Source organism: Podarcis filfolensis (genome assembly GCF_964270895.1).
Source record: "Podarcis filfolensis genome assembly, chromosome: 14".
Lineage (NCBI taxonomy): Eukaryota > Metazoa > Chordata > Lepidosauria > Squamata > Lacertidae > Podarcis > Podarcis filfolensis.
The window spans coordinates 35339522-35362109 of record NC_139616.1 but is presented as its reverse complement, the minus strand read 5'-3'; the positions used below and the strand labels follow the sequence as shown (position 1 = coordinate 35362109).

At 42.9% G+C, this 22588-nt stretch overlaps 1 protein-coding gene across 3 annotated transcripts in view; it reads right to left on the bottom strand.

The window, feature by feature from the left end:
* Nucleotides 1–899: 899 nt before the first annotated feature.
* Nucleotides 900–22588, bottom strand: part of RAB40C (RAB40C, member RAS oncogene family) — a 39567-nt gene continuing 17878 nt past the window's right edge. For 2 of the 3 annotated variants that reach the window (XM_083585398.1, XM_083585399.1), the window contains exons 3-7: nucleotides 12992–13052; nucleotides 9346–9406; nucleotides 8517–8594; nucleotides 7365–7587; nucleotides 900–4091 (exon numbers count right to left, since the gene is read on the bottom strand). In XM_083585398.1, coding sequence (XP_083441524.1) covers nucleotides 3811–4091; nucleotides 7365–7587; nucleotides 8517–8594; nucleotides 9346–9406; nucleotides 12992–13052 — 704 coding nt within the window. In that variant the 3' untranslated portion in view covers nucleotides 900–3810. The remainder of the gene's footprint in view (nucleotides 4092–7364; nucleotides 7588–8516; nucleotides 8595–9345; nucleotides 9407–12991; nucleotides 13053–22588) is intronic. The other variant, XR_014541420.1, reaches the window with a different exon arrangement.

Genomic DNA, 22588 nt, shown 5'->3' with positions numbered 1-22588 from the left:
ATCTTTTAAGCGCTTTTAAATGCATTTTCTTGCCTTTTTCCAACGTAGAGCAATTACTGTAATGTAACGTGTAATGTAAAATCTTCAGATGCACAAATCCCAATATGCATGGAAATGCATGAGCTTTGTGCACCAGCATGCATGCAGCCCCATCACTCATAGGAAAAGAGTAAAGTGTATAACTGCAGTTAGACATGCTTTTCATTACATGCACCCTGGGAACTGTGCATAACTGCTTTCCAAACAAGGCAGGATTCATAAGCCAAATTTTAAACCATGGCATCATACCCTTGATTGGAAGCCATTAACCATTGTTTCCTGGTTTGGACATAATGGGAAACCATGGTTAACAGTGGCTTCCTGGCTCGTTTCCTTGCTCATGTATATGTAGTGTACGTGAGCTGTATATGAAGTGGACGCATGGTGTGTTTAAGTATCCTGGCTTCTTAAGCCAGGATTTCATTGTCTGAATGCCATCAAATTGTACCAAGGCCAGATCTATTTATTTTTTTGCAATGCTAACAAGTTCTTTTCTTTAAAAAATTAAAATAAGCACGGTTGAAGTCTCCAGAAGGGATCCATGGGCTGGTGTGCAAACATCCATGCCCTTGGCACAGAATAGAGATTCTCTCAAGTCATGCAAGTGTGAAGAAAGCATTCCGCTTTGATCCAAGCCTTCAGTCCATGGCCAAATGCCTGTTCATTTCAAATGAGGCAGTTAGCAAAGTGCTTTCCACCATTCCTCCTGGGAATATCCCAGAGCCACAAGCCCCCTTAATCCCCTTAAATCCATCCTGCCCAGCCTCCCCCACTTCTCTGCTGCCCTCCCACTGTCCTTCAGCAACACCCCTTTAAAGAGCTCACTTGCTTGTCAATGACAACTTCCAGAGCCTGCAGGGTGGTTTTAAAACAAGATAATTTTTTTTAATTTATATAAAAACCATCAGTTTAACAACGTTTACTGTACAAAGGAATTAAAAACAGAGGAATGGTACGTGTGTGGGAGAGCAGCTAGTTTCTAGTGTTTGATATCAGATCACATTCTTTGAGTTGAACATTAATAAAATAAGGTACAAGTTCAGCTTTGATTGACAGACATTCCAAAGAGTCTCATTCCACAGAATTTGCCATGATTTAAAAAAAAAAAAAGAAGGGAAAATTAAAGACAGGCATTTAGGTGAGACTGAAAATTATGCATGTACAAGTAAGAAAGAACAAGTGCAGGTAGTTGAACTCTTCTACTCTGGTAAGAAAAGCTCCATGGCCACCCTGTCCCAGCAGATTATGTACAAGTGATATCAGATGCTGGAGACACAATAAGGAGGATTTACAGCCTGCCAAGCAGGGGTTGGTGCATGGGGGGGGGCACTCCCTGCAATTCTTCAGAAAAACAATGCACATTCTATAGCTCTTTTGGGAAGTAGCTATTTTAAAACCAAGGGTGGAAAGATGGCTGTGTCCAGGCTGCCTCCTAGATCACCTGTTCACTGCACATCCCCAGAATGCCAGGCTGTTGAGTCAGTGATTGTCTCCCACTCCATTTAGAGCAAGCAGCAACAGGTGGTCGTGGCTGTGCCGACATGCCCTGTAAATCTCCAAGCTTCCATGCTCCTGCCCTGGATTTGGCTCTGGCTTTGTTCACAGCCCGATGAGATGCCGCTAAAGGCTTTCCCCTGCCCTTGACCTGTCCCCGCCGCCCTCTTTGAGCTCATGCCAGCAGCGGGGCTTGGCTCACCCCTCGTGCCAAGCCATCTTGGAGCAGCCAATAAGCTGCAGCTCTGCCAGCTAGGCTCCTGTCAAAGTTCCTGAACAGAATGGGTTAGTCAGCTGCATGACAAGCAACCAGCAGCATCATACTACCCTTTCCAATCTGCAATAAGGTTAAGTGGCCAGTCCTGGGCAGGATGGTGGGTGGTATTGAGGAAAGCCACCTGGGAGGAGACATTCACCAGGGAGAGATAGATTGAGATAAATATGGCGGGGGGGAGGGGGGGAGGGAGAGAGAGAGAGAACGAACTAGGTGGCGAAGGAGGTGAATAAATCAAAGATTCCAGAATGCAATTCATAGGCTCTATCAATAAAGCCAGCAGGTGACTGTAGCTTCACCCTCTGCACACTTCTGCTTCGTTTCCCATCAAGCCAGCCTCTCCTTTTAGCTTAATACAGGCTGGAAGATATTCCCCAAACATCCATTTCAACTCCAGCCAAAGCTAAAGCAACAGCCCAATGTGCATTTGTGGCAGCACAGGGTACTCTAAGTGAACAGAGAGCAGGGCAGTGTACAAAGGAAAGAGCCACGGAAGCTGCAACTAATTTGTTTCTCAGTATTCCACCTCTCCCACCTTACCCCACCAATCTTAATACTCTTATGCATGCTATAAGAGAGGCTTTTACTATCTGTGTACAATTCTGGTGAATAAATTGATTTTTGAAAAGTGAAAAGGTGTTAATGGGGGTGGGAGGGGTGGGGAGGTGTGCCCTGGATTTCTAAGACTGTTTGGGCTCCCTGAGCAACTCTGTAGTTCAGAGAAGCTGTATGAACAGGATTGACAACACCACAGGGCTAGAGAGCATCAAAAGCAAGCAGCTGACTACAAAAGCAAAAGCGCAGTAACATGCGAGGATTTCTGCCCAGCCAGAGAACATGCTGCAGGAGAGGTTTTGTTCAGGAGCCCCAGATCTCCCCATGCCTCACACAACCCAGTAATTATGAACAGCCATAAAAGAGCAGCATTTACTGATGATCATCTCTCCCCGCCACACCCCCCCCAGCCATGATTTTTTTGAGATTTGGTACAGTCTAACCTTTTGCCTTAAGCCTCCTGGGAGGCAGGGATGGCTTGATCAGTCATTAACCAATTCCAGATGTAGTCAGGACTCCCCCACCCTCATTCTCTTCCCCCCACCCCATCCCCACAAACACAGCAGTGTGATTCAGAACCCTGCCCTTGCTGTCCATTTAAGCCATGCACTTGTTACCAGGAATGTCTGGAAAATCTAAGTCAAAAAGAAAAGAGAGGAACAAATCCCTACCTCCTTTCACAAACAGAATTTAAAAAAAAATAAATGACAGCAACCCTGTGAGTCTTATACAATTCTCAGAGTGTTTGATCATTTTGCTCCTTGACCCCCATCAACCCCCCTCCTACTTCAATTAGCCCTAGGGTTCAAGGCTCAGTACTTCTATTTACAAGGCAGCACAACATTTCCCCCCTGATGTCCTTCTCTTTAAAAAAAGGCAGGAATGGAGGAGAACTAAGAAGAAGAAAAAAGTAGTGAGAATCTCTTTATATTTATAAATAAGTGAAAATGTCAAGCAGCCTGGTTTCTAAGGATCCCCAGCCAATCATGGTATTTCTGTTGGGTAAAGGCAGAACTCCATCTGGGTTGAAGTTGCTATAATTCCTGCCTCCTCACCCCCTTTTTTTAAAAAAAGAGTCATGTTCACTGTAGCACCAGCAATCCACTTGGGAGCGCAAGGTTAAAGTTGCAACACAGAGTCCCATCTCCTCCCTCGCAGGAAGAAGAGAGTCATTCCCTTGAGGCAGCCATGCAGTTGCCCCTCAGAGCAGGGTGAGGGGCACACCTACTGCATTCTGGGAAGGCTGGCTCAGTACACCCTTGCCATGTGGGATCCTGCCAACCTCACGTCAGCCCACAAGCTCCATGCCAATCCTGTAGGCACTGTTGCCAGAGACACAGAGGAACGTCAGGAGAGACCCCAGTGGAATGGGTTACGTGTGTGTAAACATCTGTACATCAGCGAGTGGGCGGGCGTGGCTGGAGGAGACACTCCCCAGCACCGACTTGCTAAGAGATCTTGCAGTTGTTGCGCGAGCAGTTCTGTGGTGGGCTCTGTGGCGGACGGATAGACTTGGAGCGCTTCAAGCTGTTGCCTTTGCTGCTGCTCCCGCCTCCGCTGCTGGCCAAGGAGTATGAGCGGCCGTGCATCATCACTGCGTTCATGCCGTTAGCCATGGAGAAAGACTTCAAGTGGCTCTTGATGGTGACGGGAAGGGGCAGCTTGTCTATAAGGTGGACGGGCGTGCAGGAAACAATGGCACGGCAGCAGAGGTCTTGCAGGCTGAACACTGTGGATGTGGGAGGCAATAAAAAAGAAATACGGGATTAGAAAGGATGTACGATTGGGACAGTTCTTGTATCGTTTGCTCTGGTGCGAGTATACCATTTTCCATGAACAAATGTTTAGTTCTTCAGGTGTCAGGCACTTCCCCAGTCTCAGCTAGCATTGTGGACCTGTATATGGATGAGCTGAGCCTATAAATCCCAAATCCTGTAGTTTTAAAGGTATGCCTGCAGCAAGCTACATTTTCATACATTCTTTGGAGGGGAAATAGCCCAAGAGATCAGTGTAGCCCGCTTCTGGTTACCAGTTTCCTTTTGTAAGTGCTCCACTGAATAAGTCAACCCACAATCTATCTAAATTAACACTTAAAGAAGTGCAACACCACAGCGACATCCTTCAGCCCCTTCTCCAATATCAGGATCTGGTTAATTCACTCCAGCTGCTGAATCTGTTTTACCTGGTTTTATCTTAGTAATCAATTGGAATTGTTGTTTCATGTTTGTAATCCACCTTGAACATTTTTTGAATATTTAGCATAAAATAATATATACCCATTCATTAGATAGACATCTTGATGTAGGGGCACAGCTGCATAACCTGAAAGTGCAGCTCTTGACACACATACCTCTCCTCACCCTGCAATAGCACACACCAGAACTTATTGTGACATCAGTTTACATAGGGAACCAACCAATCTGGCCAGAAGTACAAAGCTTGACTTGTGCGCTATTTCCAGCACAGTGGACACCATCAAGTCATGCCATCAAGCAAAGCTGCCTGGTTCAACAGTCCAGTCCAGCTGGCACTGCTAATTTCCCCATAAGATGGTTCCTGACAACTATGAGGACTAGAAACATGCTTTTATTTTCAAAACATTTAATATATTGAACTCCATACTATCCCAATGGCTATGCAAGGCTCTGCAGCCCCAAGTAACACCAAGTATAGCATTGGGAAGCAGAAGCCCCAGGTTTTGCACAGAACACTGAGTTTAGGCTGTTTGATCAGTTTATATGGCTACATTCCTATAGCCTCCGATATGTGTTTCAGTATTCAATAACAACTCTTCTAGGGAGGCAGAGTTCTTTCTCTCTCTTTCTCTCTACATTCCAGACAAGAAACTGAAGCTAGAGAATTAGTGACATGCCCAACAGAATTTTAGAGCTGGGAATGAACCCGCATCTTCTCCCAAATCATATTCTTGTGCGTTAATCAGGTTTCTTGGGCCATTGTCAAAGTAATTAATGCCTCCCCACAACTGGCCGGCGGGAAAGCCGACTGGCTGGCTAAGTCATGTCTGCAGAAGACACACTGCATATAAATTCCCTTCCAGACAAAGCCCTCGAGACTGCAATTAAAATTGGAAGAGGGCTTCCCTGCCTGAAAATTCAATGAGGGAGGACAGGCTTGGTCTAGAGGTGAGCAGACATGCTGCATGCCTCAGAACAGAGCACATTCCGATTTGACAAGTATACAAGCCCTGGCAACCTGAGGCAAACAGCCCTGAACTCTGATCCCTTCCCACAGCTGGACTGAGACCCTATGAGCAAGCTCGCTCACACCCATGAGAACCTGTGGCCCCATGTTTCTTTCTAAGCAGTGTGCAAAATCTTGTAACATCTGCTTTGCAAAGCAGAACAACTACTCTGGGGTGGGGCAGATTTGCTTTGATGAGGTCACTGCTGGGGGAGGTGGGGGAGAAGAGAGGAAGGCATTCTAGTTCTGTTACTTGAGGGCCTGACACAGTTCAGGTCACTAGCAAAGTTTCACGCAGGGAGCCAAAAGGGTCAGAGCAACTAATCGCTCACCTGAATGCAGCTGGAAGAGCTACTGAAATCTGCTATGAAATCCCCAGTCCACAAATCTCAGGCTGACTCGAACAGATATTACCAAAAAAAGTAAGTACATTAAACCAGACTTCTGTGCTCGTCAGCTGTGAAGCAGTGCTTGAAGTTACTATCCTCCCTATCTGTGCTCCTGTTACCCAGAATCTCAGAATACCTGTATACATGTGAACTAGCAGCAATCCCTTCTCCTAGTGGAGACTTGGATAAGAACCTCTGCCCTCTTGACTTTCCTTTTGTTCCAGTTGCCCTTAGGGCTGAGGACAAAGAAGACTTTTGCAAGCTGAACTATCTGCCAGCCTTGCATGTGAGAGTGGAAGGGGAGCTCTTTTGAAACTGAGCAGGTCAGCTATGACAGAGTCGAAGAATCCCTCCACCACAGAAATGATAGCATGCCATCTTCTGACAACAAGGAAGACTGCACCCCACAGGGAAAGCAGGAAGCTGGCTTTGTCAAGCGCTGTTTGAATGGCTCAGTGTAAGGCTGCTCTTCATATTCCCTTGTCCACAATGCCTCTTCAAACATCAAGCTGCTGGGAATGACTGACAAGGATGGAACAATATATCACACATGCTCTATATTAAGACCCCCAAAGTCAGCACGGGGGGACCTGAAGTCTGTGATCCAAACAAGCTGAATAAATTAGTTGCATTGGTCACTACTGTGGAAGATGCTGGACAGATTCCCATGACTGAACTACTTTGAGAGAAGTCAAATAGAGGTCTCAAGAAAACATGAAATTTTAGTGTCAATTGATAAAACTGAAAATTAACAACTCACTGAATGCTGGCTAGCTTATGCTATAAAGTTTGTTTAAGAAATCAAATCTGGAGTGGGAAAGTTGATACTCTAATAAAAAGATCAAGCCTGCAACATCCAAGCCTTTTCAATCCTATTTTCACAGCTATGGGAGATATAAAAACTGGCCTAGTTGGTTCAGTGCTGCATGCAAAAAGCTATTTTTAATCAGTTTCTTTTCTATATACAAGGAGGATAATGACATCAATGGAGAGAACCCGAAGTCAGGGTGGTATGTTGGGGCATAAAGCAAGTTCAATAAATTCACAGGGCTCAGTGAAGAAGAAGATAGGCAGGTATTGTCTCTAGAGGAGAAGACTCAAGGCACATAGAGCTCCATTTTTGTTTCATATCTAAATAAGGTCTGTTTCAGATGTTTCATTGTTTTTGCAGAGTGAGATTTCCCCTATTCATACTAATATGAGCGAATCATCATTAAGCAAGCTAAGTCACAGTAACTTACATGACAGACATCACACATGACATTGAGGCAAATTACCGTAGCTGAATTCAAAGAGCAATAGTGGAAATGCCATGTGTACCAAACACCAAATCCTAGAAGGAAGACTGACAACTGGAACATCTATTCCTGTCTTAATGCATGGCAGGAACAATGGTGTGGGTGCTTGCTCACCTCTGTTGGGCCTCCAGATCTTCTCCATGCCATGCCTCATCAGCACAATACGAGACAGCTCCGTGAAGGACTCAATCACGTTGAAGTTGCACAATGGGCTGACCTCAAAGAACGTCATGCAATTTTTCTCTGCATAGGAGCGGGCTTGCTCTGTTGGCACTTGCCGTTTAAAGGCCAGATGAAGCCGGTTGCCAACCAAGATGCGGGGCACACCAGGAGCATGCTTTAGAGAGAAAAACATATCACTGAACATACGCACTTCCATGCCAGCCCAAGCTCATGTTCCAACCCTTTTCCTTTGGGGAGCAAAATACCTATTTGGCACTTCTCATTTACAAGACAATGCTGTGCTTTCATTTTTCAGGCCGGGTTCTGTGCTCCTAACCTGGACATGGCACAGGGTCCAATAGAAGAAGCTGCTATCTAGAGAAGGCCATGTCTAGTACACTGCTGGCTTTCCAAGGAGTAAATGGGGACTAGAAACTGGTTTAAACTTGGCAAATCCCAGTATCTGCCCACACCTTCCATCCCTTCTACATTCTAGTGTTAAGTGCACTGACATATTTTCCTCTTAATGCTTGGCAATTAACAGATAACATTTTCTGATAACTATGTTAGGCCTTTCTGAAGTAGTAAACCTGTGTCTGGGCTATCCTACTCCAGACTACAGGCCAGGGTTTATATGAATAATTTCTCTGCCATATAAAAATCCCTGCACATAAGAGAATTTGTGCACTTGGGCAGGACTGGGAAGTGGATCTGGTTGGGAACAGAATCCCAATATCTCTCCACCCCTCCATGGGCTAACTTTGACAAGCAGGTGAGGCTGCAACCCATAACCTCTCATTATAATGATCCCAGGTGACTAACACCTGTCAAAGGAGAAAGATTCTAACCTAGACTCCACCTGGATATGAGTTTTCTTAGTGCAGGGATTTTTACTTGGGTGTTTGGTCTCAATAGAAGGTTATAGAAGCATTTCAGCCTGCAGCAGGATGCAATAGTACCTAACTGACAGTTTGCTTCAATACAGTATAAGGTCCTAACAGGATACCAAAAATTCTGACATTCCCTGAACCAGATTTGTAGATGATGAGCAAAGATAAAAAGACCAAGTTTATGGAAGTCTAATGCAGTCTTTGCCATTCTTACCTCATCAATTTCCTTGATCCATCTGTCTATTCCATCAAAAGACCAGCGATTGGTAATGTCATAGACCAAGAGGATTCCCTGTATGAAACAGAACACCAAATGTTCAAATTAAAACAAAAAAAATTCCAAGTTGCTTACTTGCAGAAGGTATTCTCCTAAAGTTGGTCAATGGTGACTTCACACCCAACTGTGTGTTCTTTTCCTGCCTTTTTGCCATGTAATTCACTTCTACTGTAAGGTTTTCAAAGTATTCTACCCATTTCTAGTCATATGATTAGGAATTCTGAGAACCATTCTTTTACCAGCCTACTGAAGGCTCCCTCCAACCCCACGCCTGACCTATAGGCTATAACAAAGTTTTTTTGGTGTGTGTGCGTGTGTAAAGAAATACAAGAGGAATGTTTCAGAAAGCTGGATGTTTTCAGCGATAAGTTAGGACCCAGGTCACAAGCAGAATTCCCAGTCTGAAGTGGAAGAAATAGTGGAAGAGAAATAGAAATGCTTTTTTCCCCATGGCAAGACTCTAGTTTCAGCACAGCCATCATTCTGTAGCCTAAGCCAGGAGTAGCCAACATGGTGCCCTCCAGATGTTTTGGTCTACAACTCCCATCAGCCCATTGACTATGTTGACTGAGGCTGATGAGAATTGGAGGGCACCACCCTTGGCCTAAACCAATATGGATGCATTGTTAGGGCTGCCCCAAACACAATCACTGGTTTCCCCTGGCTCACTTCCAGACATTAACAAACTGATAAGCAATGACTGCAGGTGGCACCTTTGCCTGCAGTCAAGTAACAGAAGCTAAGCAGCACTGCTGACTGTACTCACCTGAGCTCCCCTGGAGTATGACCGAAAAATTGTACAGAACCTCCCTTGGCCCGATGTGTCCCTACAATGAAGGAGGGAAAAAAGTAGATGGCTTTCAGATCTCCCCATTCCACCTTCCCAACCCTTTTGTTGAATCCTTAGCTAATAACAAAACCATTCCATTCAGTGATCTGTTGGTTAAAATTGGAACTACATACTATACAAGAGGATATTGTACAAAAGTCATTATTTTTCTCCCCAAAATGCTGTGCTTCACATATGGATTTGTGTAGAGTGCACTCTCATACTCCACGCCTAAAAAGAACACTCTAACTTATCTCAGTCTTGTGTACCCACAAATATATTTCCTGCAGAAGAATATACACAAGAAAATTTTACCATACATGTTAATAAACACTAGTAAGAGTGCATATTATCTTTTCCATACAAGTACACATACAAAAGATATCCCAAATGACTGGTTGTTCAGGAATATAGATTACATGTTAGCATCTGAGAACTAATTTTTTTTTTACAGCTCTATTTATCAATCCAGAACATCCATACTCTCAAGCTGGGTTCAAGTTCATTACTCCCATTTTATCTACTGATGCAGCTCATTGTTTTCAGTTCTTGGAGGCTGTTACTGGCAGAATTCAACCACAACAGAAGCTACAGCAGACACTTCCAGGTCCTGCTCAACACCAGCTGCCCTCACTTTGAATGCTTCAAAGACAATGACTATGTATGTAAAATCCATTTTGCAAGCCCTCCAGCAGGCCGCCTTTGTGTGCAAATTCATCATAGCTGTTCCCACTTCCTATGACCTATAAATGGGTAGGTAGAGACATACATGCTACATACATATACTATAGATATGGGATGTCCAACAGGTCGATCGTGATCTACTGTTCGATTCCTGGGATGTTTTGGTAGATCGTGGGCTCCTCCATCCAGCCCTGTCCCCTCGCCCTGCCCTCTAGATCAGTATACTGGAAGACGGAGCTCTCGCTGTGAAGCTGACCGTTTCATTAGCAATCTCTTGGTGAGCTCCTATTTTTATTTATTTCTTCGACCTGACCCCCCCCCCCATGGGATTTTTCTCCCTAAAATAAGCTCAACAACTTTCACCTGAACCCCCCCCCCAAAAAAAAGAGGTAGATCACTGCCAGTTTTTAATTGTAGATCATAGTCTCTTGGAAGTTGGCCGACCCTGCTATAGATGGACTAGATGCTCATTGGTATTATGTTCCAGCTTCCTACCACTGGAGACAGGATTTGACTGTTCAATGTGAGGATCGTCAATATGTTCCACTAGAGAGCGTTAGATGAGAGAGACCAAGGCTCAAGTTCTAATTGTCATGGTTTCACCAGGTGGCCTTTGTCAAGTTACTAGCACCAACCCCCCTTTTTAGTGACAACAACAACCTAGACAACAACAAAACACACCCTCTCATTCAAAACTGCCCATTCTAAGATAATGGCTGAGCTGTGTCTCGCCTTTGGTGGTTAGGTGGGTGGGGTGCAAAGGTTAAGGCTTTTTTCACCAGGACACTTCAGCTTCAGAAACCTCTTCCAGTGAAAAGTTTGCTTGCCCCCTCTCATTTCTCTCTCTGCAATTACACATTTTTTTAAAAAAAAAGTTATGCCAGATGTGCTTCCTGCCAAGAGCCTTTTATGTACTGATCTACAGTGATTACAAATTGCTGTCAAATGTGAATTTATTTATTTATAAAAGTATTTATATACCACCCTTTCAGAAAGCATCAGGGAGTCTGCAGCAAAATAAGAAATCCCCCTCTATTAAGAGCACTACAGAACAATCATTAAAATGTTCACGTTTTTGTTTTTTTTAAAAAAACAACAACTGCATAGGCCTGTCTACATGAAAGTTCAGCTAACTTTTTGTTAGGTGAGTGAGAACATATTCTCTTGAAGATTTAAGAAGTGCTACAAATGATTGGTATGGATGGGGGTGTGGGCTCAGAAAAGATCATTAATCCACAAAAATGCACATGCAAGGCTATCTTTAATGAATATGGCAAGTTGGTGGACTCTCTCTGTCACCCAACGTCCACGTACACATAAAAGAAAAGTGTTGGAAGCAGTCCTTCAGTACTGCCTAGCCGTAGAGAGGATTCTTAGCTCTTCATTTAAAAAGCTGCTATGAAAACAAACAAAGGACAAATTTTGGCTGGAGAAGATATGTTTGAGTTCAGCATTCAATGGCTACTCCAGAGGCTGACATTACACTGAGGAATTCTTACAACTCTGTTTAGGAGTACAACGTGTTCTGTAGTAAACAAACATAGGGTGTGTTAAGGACACCAGCTGCCTCAGAGCTTGTGTGTAGATTTAAGCCATGCCTTCTCATCTATTTAAACATTACAGCACACCAAGGGGCATCACCAGACATCTGTGATGCTATGAGGAGTGCTGTGCTGACCTAAGCAAGTGCCTACATAAGTGCAAGCTGCGGTCAGGTTAGTCACAGAACACGTTGCAGTGTGTTGGTCTCTGCTGTGTCCAATGACCTGGGAGGGGTGCATGACAAACAGCTGGAGGCCTCACCACCCTCATTCCCCTGCATCAGATTTCCCAGGGAGATCAGATTTTTGGTGCAATTGAGGCATTACTAAATATCTAAAGGGTCAGATTTTTGCTGGCACTTTTCTTATACACCCGTCACTACACAAACTAGAAGCTTGTTCCATCTATCCTGTTGCAAACAGCATAATGTGAGGGAGAGAGTGGTAATCATTATGGTAGACCAGGGCAATGGATTACAATTCCAGTCATCCTCAACCATAGACTACGCTGGCTGGGGCTGATGCTGCCCAACAACATCTAGTGGGCACCACACTGGATGCTCTTGTGGTAGAGACTTTGTGACTAAATTCACACACCATCCTCCTTGTACAAGAGGCCATTTCCATAAGTGGCCAAAAAACAATGCTCTTAGAATGAACACTAAGTAGGAACCAGGACTGTTTTGAAAGTGCTTTCACGCAGGACCAGATGTACACGTTTAAAGGTAAACTGTCCTTAGGCCACAGGGCAAAAAATATGGCAAAAAATAAAATCTGCCGAGACACACACAAACTGAAGGTGGGAAAAGTGACTTAGCATATCTTCCCCTACTGTCCTCCTTTACTTCCTTGTTTTTCTTCATGTCTTCCATTCACATTGTAAATCTGTATGCAAGGTTAAATTATGTTGTATGCCAGGCATAGGCAAACTCAGCCCTCCAGATGTTTTGGGACTACAACTCCCATCATCCCTACCTAACAGGACCAGTGGTCAGGGATGATGGGAGTTGTAGTCCCAAAACATCTGGAGGGCCGAGTTTGCCTATGCCTGTTGTATGCTGTAAGCCCCTTGTTTTCTTTTCAGCATGTAGCAGCAGTAGAAGGAAGAGGGAGGAGATGGTGCTTGTGAAGCCGAGCTGGTGAAGCCAGGCCATACAAGAGAAGGATGGGATAAGGAAAAATGTAATCTACATGCTATAATTAAATGAAATCGGTATCTATGAACGTCTCCAGATAAGCCCAGGCAGCCACTTCTAAGCTTGCAAGAACATTATATTGATGAACCCAAGTTCTTTCTTGGCTTAAGGTCATGTAGGCACTCTTAATACTTTGGTAAGATTTCAGCAATGCAACCTTACCAGAGCTCCAGTTTGACTCGTCTGCCATCTAACAGGATTGTTGTGGTCTTGTAGTCAATTCCTGTAAATAATAACAATGGAAGTGTGATTACACAAAAACCAGGCATAACGGCACTATTTCAGTGACATGTAAGTGTTCATAACCAGAAAAAGCTGTCACAACACCAAGTGTTTGGGGGAATGATGCTTGTGGTAGTAGCATAGTAAGTTTTAATATACAAAACAAGCAACTCAGAAGAGCAGTAAACAGACAATTATCATTTATCTGGTAGCAAGGACATTTAGGTCTCTTACAACACAAAAAAAGTTAGCTGTGAGGAATGAGGAACCAAGAGTTGTTTGTCAAACTGACCTACTTCTAGTTAAATACAATTTCTTCACCATATTTAGCATAACGTTAAATTAAAAAACTACTACAACAAAATTTATATACTACTTGATTGTAAAAAAACACACCCTACCAATTGTTTACATTTGCCCCCCTCAACTTGATGTTGAATTCATCCACTTAAGATTTGTACCCTCACTTTGAGTACAGTGTATTTTGTTTAGGTATTATTACTGAAATGTGAAGGCCAGGAGTGGCATTCAGGTATGTTACATTCAGGCTAGACCCACTGAAATTAAGGACCTAACTCAAACATGTTCATTCATTTCATAAGGTCTACTCATTAGTTGAATGCCACCCAAAAAAATCTAGATTTTGAGCTAGCAGCGGCAACTGACCAGAGAACCTGTTGGTGGATCATTGGGACATGGACCTCAACAGAGTCTGATATCTGCATTTTGAAGCTTAATTTCAGAGGATGCATCTGATTGTGGCCAAGATCTGCACATTACAGCTTTGCATTACAGTTTTTGTATGCAAGCAAAAGGACATACAACCATAAGGTAAAGGTAAAGGATCCCTGAATGGTTAAGTCCAGTCAAAGGTGACTATGGGGTGCAGTGCTCATCTCTCTTTTCAGGCTGAGGAAGCCAGTGTTTGTCCACAGACAGCTTTACGGGTCACGTGGCCAGCATGACTAAACTACTTCTGGTACAACAGGACACCGTGACGAGTGCCAGAGTGCATGGAAATGCTATTTAACTTCCCGCCACAGCCATATCCACCACCAAAAGGTAGCATTCAACTCTCAAAAACAATTCATACTATAGTCATGTTGCTGCCATCCTGACAATAACTTGACAGCACTATTGGCATGTCAAATGCCAGGTCAATGAGTTCTATTTCTAACTAGGCAGCTTTGTTATTAGCAAGTATACCAAAATACTTCATACATATTCAATTGTGTTGACACAGAGATTTCATTTCCCTGCCACACATCTGTGTCAATATCCTTGGAGACCTGGATATTGCACTAATAAGGTCTCAGCTGGTCACTTTTCTTCCTGTTCCTCCCAATGCTTTAATCTGCATATTAATTAGTCCATTGTTAACAAACTTCAAACAGGAAGCTGACTGCTGGCAATTGGTCCTGCCCCACATGAGATCAAGCACCACTTCCTTTAATTTAAGAAAGAAATCCCACTGATTCACCGTTTCCAGGGACACATGCTTTCAAACCTATCAGGTCGCATAAGAAATGAAGATTTTAAGTATAAGCAGTCTGACTTTGAAATATATAGTAAACTTTTCAACAGCTTGCTTCAAAAACAAATTTTTACATATGATTTCTTTAACTTGATCCAAACACACTAAACACACCCCACACTAAAAATATCATTTTCTCTGTAAAGAATGAACCATGGAGGAAAAATTCTTTCAAGAAAAGTGAACTGGCTATCTTCATCTGCCTCAGCTGCAACAAAACATGTTGTAACTCTCCAAAGGTTAGACTAAGCAGCTATCCTATCTTTAAAAGACATCTGAAGGCAGCCCTGTTCAGGGAAGTTTTTAATATTTAACGCTGTACTGTTTACTGTTTTTTTAACACTTGATTGGGAGCTGCCCAGAGTGGCTGGGGAAACTCAGCCAGATGGGCGGGGCATAAATAATGAATTATTATTATTATTACTTCACCCCCGAAGGCGCACTCCTCCATTGTCTAGTGACAGATGGATGCCAGCAAACCAAGTACTACTGGGATGCAGCCCTAACTCCAGAAAACTCTGTCCTGTGTCTTCGCCAGTATAGTTGGTGACACACTCCTATTTTAATATCCTCCAACTATCTAGTGCGCAAGTTGCCAGTGTGGTGCCCTCCAGCTGCTGTGGAACCACACCTCCCATCTTCCCTGACCATAGCTTACACTGGCTGGAGATGAGGTCACACAATATCTGGGGAAGCACCATGTTGGCTACCCCTGATCTAGTATCTACAGTTAGCTCAGGTCTCAAAATAAGTTATAACAAGGGTGGGGACTGCATTCCATTGGAGGCAATCTGTTGATGGACACAAGCCAGTGGTGGATGGAACCACAGCTGAAAGTAGGCAAGGCCATTTCTCTTTTGATAATCCCCTTCCCCACTGCTCCAGTCACATGAAAGTAGGCTAAGGGCACATGTCGTCATCTAGCCACAGGCTGCCAACCCTGAGTTACAGATTGCCAACTGTTAATGAAAATTTGCTTCCTGTTCAGCCCAGGAGCAGTCTATGCTTCTGGAACATTCTGGGCACTTAGCCTACCACAGTATCCCCCAATAAACATGTTAAAACATTTATTTCCAAAGAATAGCCTTTAAGTTACACACCTGCATTGACAAACTCCCACATGACTTACAACAGTTCACATATATTCTTAGAATGTAAAATAAAGATTTTGTTTTATGTTGTCATTTCTATTAAAACCCTGTTTGACAAGACAACCTGACTACTTTTGTTTATAGAAAAAAAGCAACTTACAGCCATTGATTGAAAATCCTCAGGCTCAATCTGAGATGTACCGTACTTTTCCGTGTATAACATACCCCCATTGCAGTGATACAATTAACATAATTTATAGTTTGATCCTATGCAAATATAAGGAAAGGTTCCAGTCAGTGTGAAAGGTTTTCCTTCTTATTTAGGTAAATATTCACAGTGCTGGACTGTCCATGAATGCAACGCTTCCATAATCCAAATCTCAGGCTAGCAGCAGTATCACTACTTGATCTTAACATATTAAGGCCGTCAGTGCAACTCCTTCACAATTACACTAGACATATTTCCTTCAGGGTCAATGATGCAACCAGCCTCTGCTTCTCCTTTGCATTCCAGAACACTAACGCTCTTCAGCTTTTATAAACAGTTGATTACAATGTATCATAAGGAATCGTATCACAAAAAGGAACTCATTTCAGCAGCAAGTATTTCACTTTTGAAATCATCAGGCTTGTTCAGACAAGTTCATGAGGTGGAGTACAGCTCAACTGCCCCAACCATGTATGTTACATAACACTGAACAAACTTTCAAATGAATAAGGCAGAAACTGACATGTTTGTGCCACTGGGTGGCACTATTGCACAGAGGCTTTTGGGATACTGCTGAAAGTCAGCCTTTAAATACCTGAGTGCTTTAAGTGCCTCCCCTTAAACTCCCATCTTTACAACAGTTGTAGGAAAACATTGGTGTTTTCTTCAGCAAACAAACTGTGAATATCCATATATTTATATGCATACTGAGAAGCACCAGTCTGTTGACTGATCTTATTAGGAGTTGTGTTACTTTATTTCACTATATTGCTACATTTTTTATTTGTTATTTACTCTGTTTCTAGTTTATGTGCCATCCACATCTGCCTGGGCTGGACATTATGAATTTACATTAAAGAGTTTTCGGTGAGAAAGACCATTGGATCAAACTATGAAATTAAAAACTGAAGTTCAAGCATTCAGTCACATGGATATGCTCTGTTGGTGGACAATGTACAAACCAGTTTGATTCTATTGCTTATAGCAGGTCTACCCAACATGACACTCTAAGATAAAATGCAAGCCACTAGCCACGTAATTGTAGCCTATCAGATGCCTGAAAATGTTGCAGTCTCAGGCATGAAAACAAAAAAGTTTACCATTTTACCATTTATTTACTATTACATTTATATCCCACTTTTCCTTCAATGAGGCTTTAGGCAACATATACTGTTCCCCCATCCTCAGTTTCAACCCAACAACCTTGTTGGCTAGGCTGAGCTTCATGATGGAGTCGGAAATTGAATTCTGGCCTCCCAGGTTCTAGTCCAGCTCTCCACCCACTAGGCCAAATTGGCTTCATGTCTGGCATGCCAGGTTCAATTCAGTGGCAGGAAATTACACAAATGTGGTTTAATGTGTCTAGCTATGTGGAAGACACAATGGGGCTATGCTCCATCCAAATATGGGTCACTGCAGCAGATCCACGATCATTTAAGAGATGGGAAGAAGGGGAGAGAGAGCAAAAGACAAAAAATTAGGAGAGAGCACAAAACAAGGCACAGAGAAAGAGACTAACAAGATATAAGAGTATGATAAAAGTTGTTTTAATGTTGCAGGTTGGTGCTAAATGAAAAAGCCCTGGGCCTGATAAGTTGTTAACTACCAACAGACAAATGGAAAAACATATTTCTTTCTAAGCTATGGTTGCAAATGTTTATTTCTTACATCTATATTCTTCTTTTCCTCCAAGGAACAAAAGATGGTGTACATGGTTCTCCCCCTCCCAATTTCATTCTCACAACAATCCTGTGAGGTAGGTTTGGCTGAAACAGTAACTGGCCCAAGGTCATTCAATGGGTAGGGATTTGAACCCTGGCCTTGAAAAATATTAAGTTTTAATTATAATGCTAAACCATAATAATAGAATCATAGAACCATATCATTGTATAGTTGGAAGAGAGCCTGAATGTCATCTAGTCTAACCGCCTGCAATGCAGGAATCTCAAACTAAATATGCATGACAGATGGCCATCCAACCTCTACTTAAAAACCTCCAAGGAAGGAGAGTCCACCACCTACCGAGGGAGTCTGTTCCACTGTCAAACAACCCTTACCGTCAGAAAGTTCTTACTTAGGTTTAGTCAGAATCTCCTTTCTTGTAACTTGAAGCCATTGATTCGGGACCTAGCCTCTGGAGCAGAAGAAAACAAGCTTGCTCCATCTTCCATGTAACAGCTCTTTAGATATTTGAAGATGGCTATCATATCTTCTTTCAGTCTCCTCTTTCCCAGGCTAAACATACCCAATTTCCTCAACAGTTCCTCATAAGGTTTTGTTTCCAGACCCTTGACATAGCATAGCTCCTGACAGTCCTGCTTTTTTGTTCCTCCTGGGGTTTGTCTCCTGCATTGGGAGATCTTCCTCCCCCCTAAGGGCACTCTACCTGCATCTCTGTTCCAGGACAGTACACTCTGGTCTAGCAAGAATTTCTTCATCTTGCCCAATAGCATGAAGTGTGGATAGGAGGGCCTCAAGTTGCTATATCTTCTCTTCCAGCAAGGCAACCAGTTTGCACTTGCTGCAGGTGTAGTTTTCCATGTTCTCAGTCAGGAAGACAAACATAGCACAGGTGTTTCAGGTCACACTACAAGGCAGCACTCTGGGCATCCCCATCAAACTCCTCCGCTAAACACTCTTGCAACATCCCTGCTTATAAGTCATGATCACAAGAGCATCATCTATTGGATTTCTTCCTGCTGGATTTGAGCCTTCACTGAATGGGGAGTCCAGGGTCCAGCAGGTGTCACTGCTGTCTCCACTCCTACAGCCCATATTCAGCTGCCATGCTAAGATGACGACACCCATGAGGCACAGCGTTCCACGGTTGATTGTGGGAGGGCTTCTCTGACCAAGTTGGTCTGCAGTTGTGGTTTCGTGTGCACATGGTAGAAAGCTGGCAAGGAGCAGAGCCCTGTGCCTGTAGCATGGCGGCCCTGGCTTTATACCCTCCAGCAGGGTGCCTGATTCAGTAATATAATGGGGCCCATCCAGTAATGAAGTGTAATGGATTTCACTGTGCTGACAATGGCCAGATGCCGCTGGAAATCCATCAATCAGGACTTGAAAGCAGTTATCCCTTCCCATTCAAGCAATTAGTTTTCAGTGGAATATTGTCTATGAACATGCAAGTATCATTTAATGATCATGGTTAAAAGTTGTCAACAAAGGTCTCCTCAATCATTTGTTTATAACTCTTTAAATAAGGATTCAAGTTAGTGGCCATCAACACATCATATAGTAGTGAATGTGTTATTTCACACTTCCTTTTTTGCCTGTTCTGAATCTAGTGGACCAAGATTTGTGTGTCTAATCACTGCTGGAGCATGAGGAACTCTCATGCCTGTAGCAATTTTCTGGTTCTCTATGTCTGTCCCAAAAGGATACCAAGAAATTAAAGTCAGAATTGGGCCTTAGTTATCCACCAAGTATGAAACTCTGTTTGGTAACTACATATCTAGATACAGATAGGTAGCCGTGTTGGTCTGCCATAGTCAAAACAAAAAAAATTTTTTTCTTCCAGTAGCACCTTAAAGACCAACTAAGTTAGTTCTTGGTATGAGCTTTCGTGTGCATGCACACGAAAGCTCATACCAAGAACTAACTTAGTTGGTCTTTAAGGTGCTACTGGAAGAAATTTTTTTGTTTTGTTTTTACATATCTAGAGGGCAAGGTAGGAATGCAGGCACTGCATTGAACACCAATGATGTTGTCCATATCCTGCTGGAACTGCTGCATTGGCAAGGCACAGAAAACCGGTCTGAGCTGTTTTCAGCTTAGCCCACATTCCAACTCTGCTTCTCTAGTCATACTGAATTTGCAATTAAAGAGGAGTTAGTTTATTAAGACTTTGGGGCCCTTTAAGCTCTTTATACATATTGTTATTTACCAAGTTTTAGCACAACTAAAGCAAAAGTCATAAGCACAATGTTGTGAATCTGTTCATGCGCAAATACACCCAGCAACTCTTAAAGTTGTTGTATTTACCAGGCCCTACACCTATGTTTGCTGTAGTCAAGTAATAATCTCAATTCTTGGCAAGCTTTCAGTTGTATCTATATAAGGAAAAAGGAAAATGGTCACCTGCAGCTGCCCATCTCAAAGTTGTTCTTATGATCTGTTTACATTGTACTTTGCTCAATCTGTTGACAATTAACAACACTGTGTTTCAAAGGCTGCATTACATATGAGGCAAAACAGAGGCACTATTTGCACAGGAAGCTCCCACATTGGGAAAATAATAGATCCAGCTATTATGCTGTCTTGTGAAGGCTAAAGGAGTTTATACACAATATAAAAAACCAAAGACAGTAAACAGTGATCCAGCAAGAGAATGATAGACCTGGTATTAGCTCATTAGAACTGTTTCATTGCCTGTATGCCCTCTTGGACTATAAGACACCCCTGAAGTAGAGGCAGAAGATGCCCGTGACAAGAACTGGTAACAGCTGTAGACTACACTCCATTATTGAAGAAGGAATAACTTTCCCCAAACTCCAATTCTTCTAACTTCTTAGACCAACTATGGCACAGCTTTCCAAACTTCTCATGTTGGTGACACACATTTTAGATATGCATCATTTTGCAACGACAGTAATTCAGTTTTACTAGCAAACCAGAGGTAAAACTAACCCCTTATAAGATAAATGGTCACATATTGCACGACACACCCAGACACTGCAGCCAACACACTAATGTGTCACGACACACAGTTTGGAAAGCTCTGAATTATGGTAATGTGTTCCACATGGGCTGCCTTTAAGACAGCTTAGAAACTTCAGCTAGTACAAAATGTTCATCTCCTAGAGCATGGAGAGTGGCAGGAGCATATGCAACCAACCCCACTATGATTATCCTGAATACCAGCTTCTGGGATCAATTCAGAGTCCCTCCCCGCTTGCAGGTCAACTGACAGGGTGCGAAGATATCTGTCAATCGCCTGGCATCACAATGACATCAGGTGACTTGTTTTCACCCCTGCAAGCCCTGACAAGCAGCTGATTGTTAGAATCTAACTCTTCATACCCTTGGACCCACATATTTATGGGACTGCTTACAATGGCTCTCAAAATGAACCATTCACAGTGGGATCAAACCTATCCATTCTTAAGGAAATCAGCCGTGAGTGCTCACTGGAAGGACAGATCCTGAAGCTGAGGCTCCAATACTTTGGCCACCTCATGAGAAGAGAAGACTCCCTGGAAAAGACCCTGATGTTGGGAAAGATGGAGGGCACAAGGAGAAGGGGACGACAGAGGACGAGATGGTTGGATAGTGTTCTCAAAGCTACCAGCATGAGTTTGACCAAACTGTGGGAGGCAGTGGAAGACAGGAGTGCATGGCGTGCTCTGGTCCATGGGGTCAAGAAGAGTCGGAAACGACTAAACGACTAAACAACAACAACAAGATTTTGGAACGCAGAAATAAAGAAAACCATCAAACCACCTTATCTAAATTACAGTGGTACCTCGGGTTACATACGCTTCAGGTTACATACGCTTCAGGTTACAGACTCCGCTAACCCAGAAATATTACCTCGGGTTAAGAACTTTGCTTCAGGATGAGAACAGAAATTGCGCGGCGGCAGCGGCAGCAGAGGGAGGCCCCATTAGCTAAAGTGGTGCTTCAGGTTAAGAACAGTTTCCGGTTAAGAACGGACCTCCAGAACGAATCAAGTTCTTAACCCAAGGTACCACCGTATATAATTCAGTATTTGAATGATTGGTATTAGTAATTCTATTATAAATTGGTATTGTTATAATGAGGTTATTTTTGGATTGTAATTGAAAAGTAATTATTATCAGAATTGGCTTCCACAGTCACTTACGGACTCACTGTTAAGACTGTTTTCATGGAAGACAATCTTACTTGGCTATGAGTGATCACCATAGAAGAAAGATGTATGGGACTGCTTCTCCCTGTAAGTACCAGCCTCCTATATAATTAAAATCAGAATTTAGTGCCTTGTTTCAGGTCCCATCATTGGATGAGTTATTTCAATGGTCGCCTTGGGGCTGTTAAATGACTTCCCAAAGATCTGCCAGAACACCTTTCCGATAGCTTCCAGAAGGGGCTACAAGAGTTTTCTATTAGGGAAAGTCACTGGGGTCTAGTACTTTATTTGCTGGTAGTTTGGGATGTTTACATTTATTTGTAATCTTATTTTCACTAGCAGATGTTGTGATTGTTAAAGTATTAAAGTAGTCATATCCCATAATTACAAACAAAAAACCCTACTCATAGCATTTTAGATAATGAAAATGTGCATTTCCAGTAACAGGGGTAGACTTGTGACATTGTCTGACAAAGCCCCTACAACAAGATACACCACCAGGAGTTATGAAAAGACTATTAGAATTAGTTCTTTTGAATTAGTTATTTAGGTAGACACAAATAAATCAGTAAGTACATTTTTTAAATAAATGCAAGTATAACTGGCTTTTTAAAATCAGCAGATTGCTGTTCAAATACCAGACATAATCAGACCAGAAGGTGCACTGTTCCAGGACCCTGGAGGCAGATCTGGGATTGAATTTGGGACTTGCAGATGGCAGAGAATAAGCCAAGAGGCTCATCCACAACAGCCTCTAGAGAAAAGTGCTAATGCACTAGGATTCTTGCCTCACAATAAATCCTGTCATCACAGAGACATTAACAGCAGCTTTACTTTCATATAATGGTTTGTTTTGTATTGTAAAAGGAGG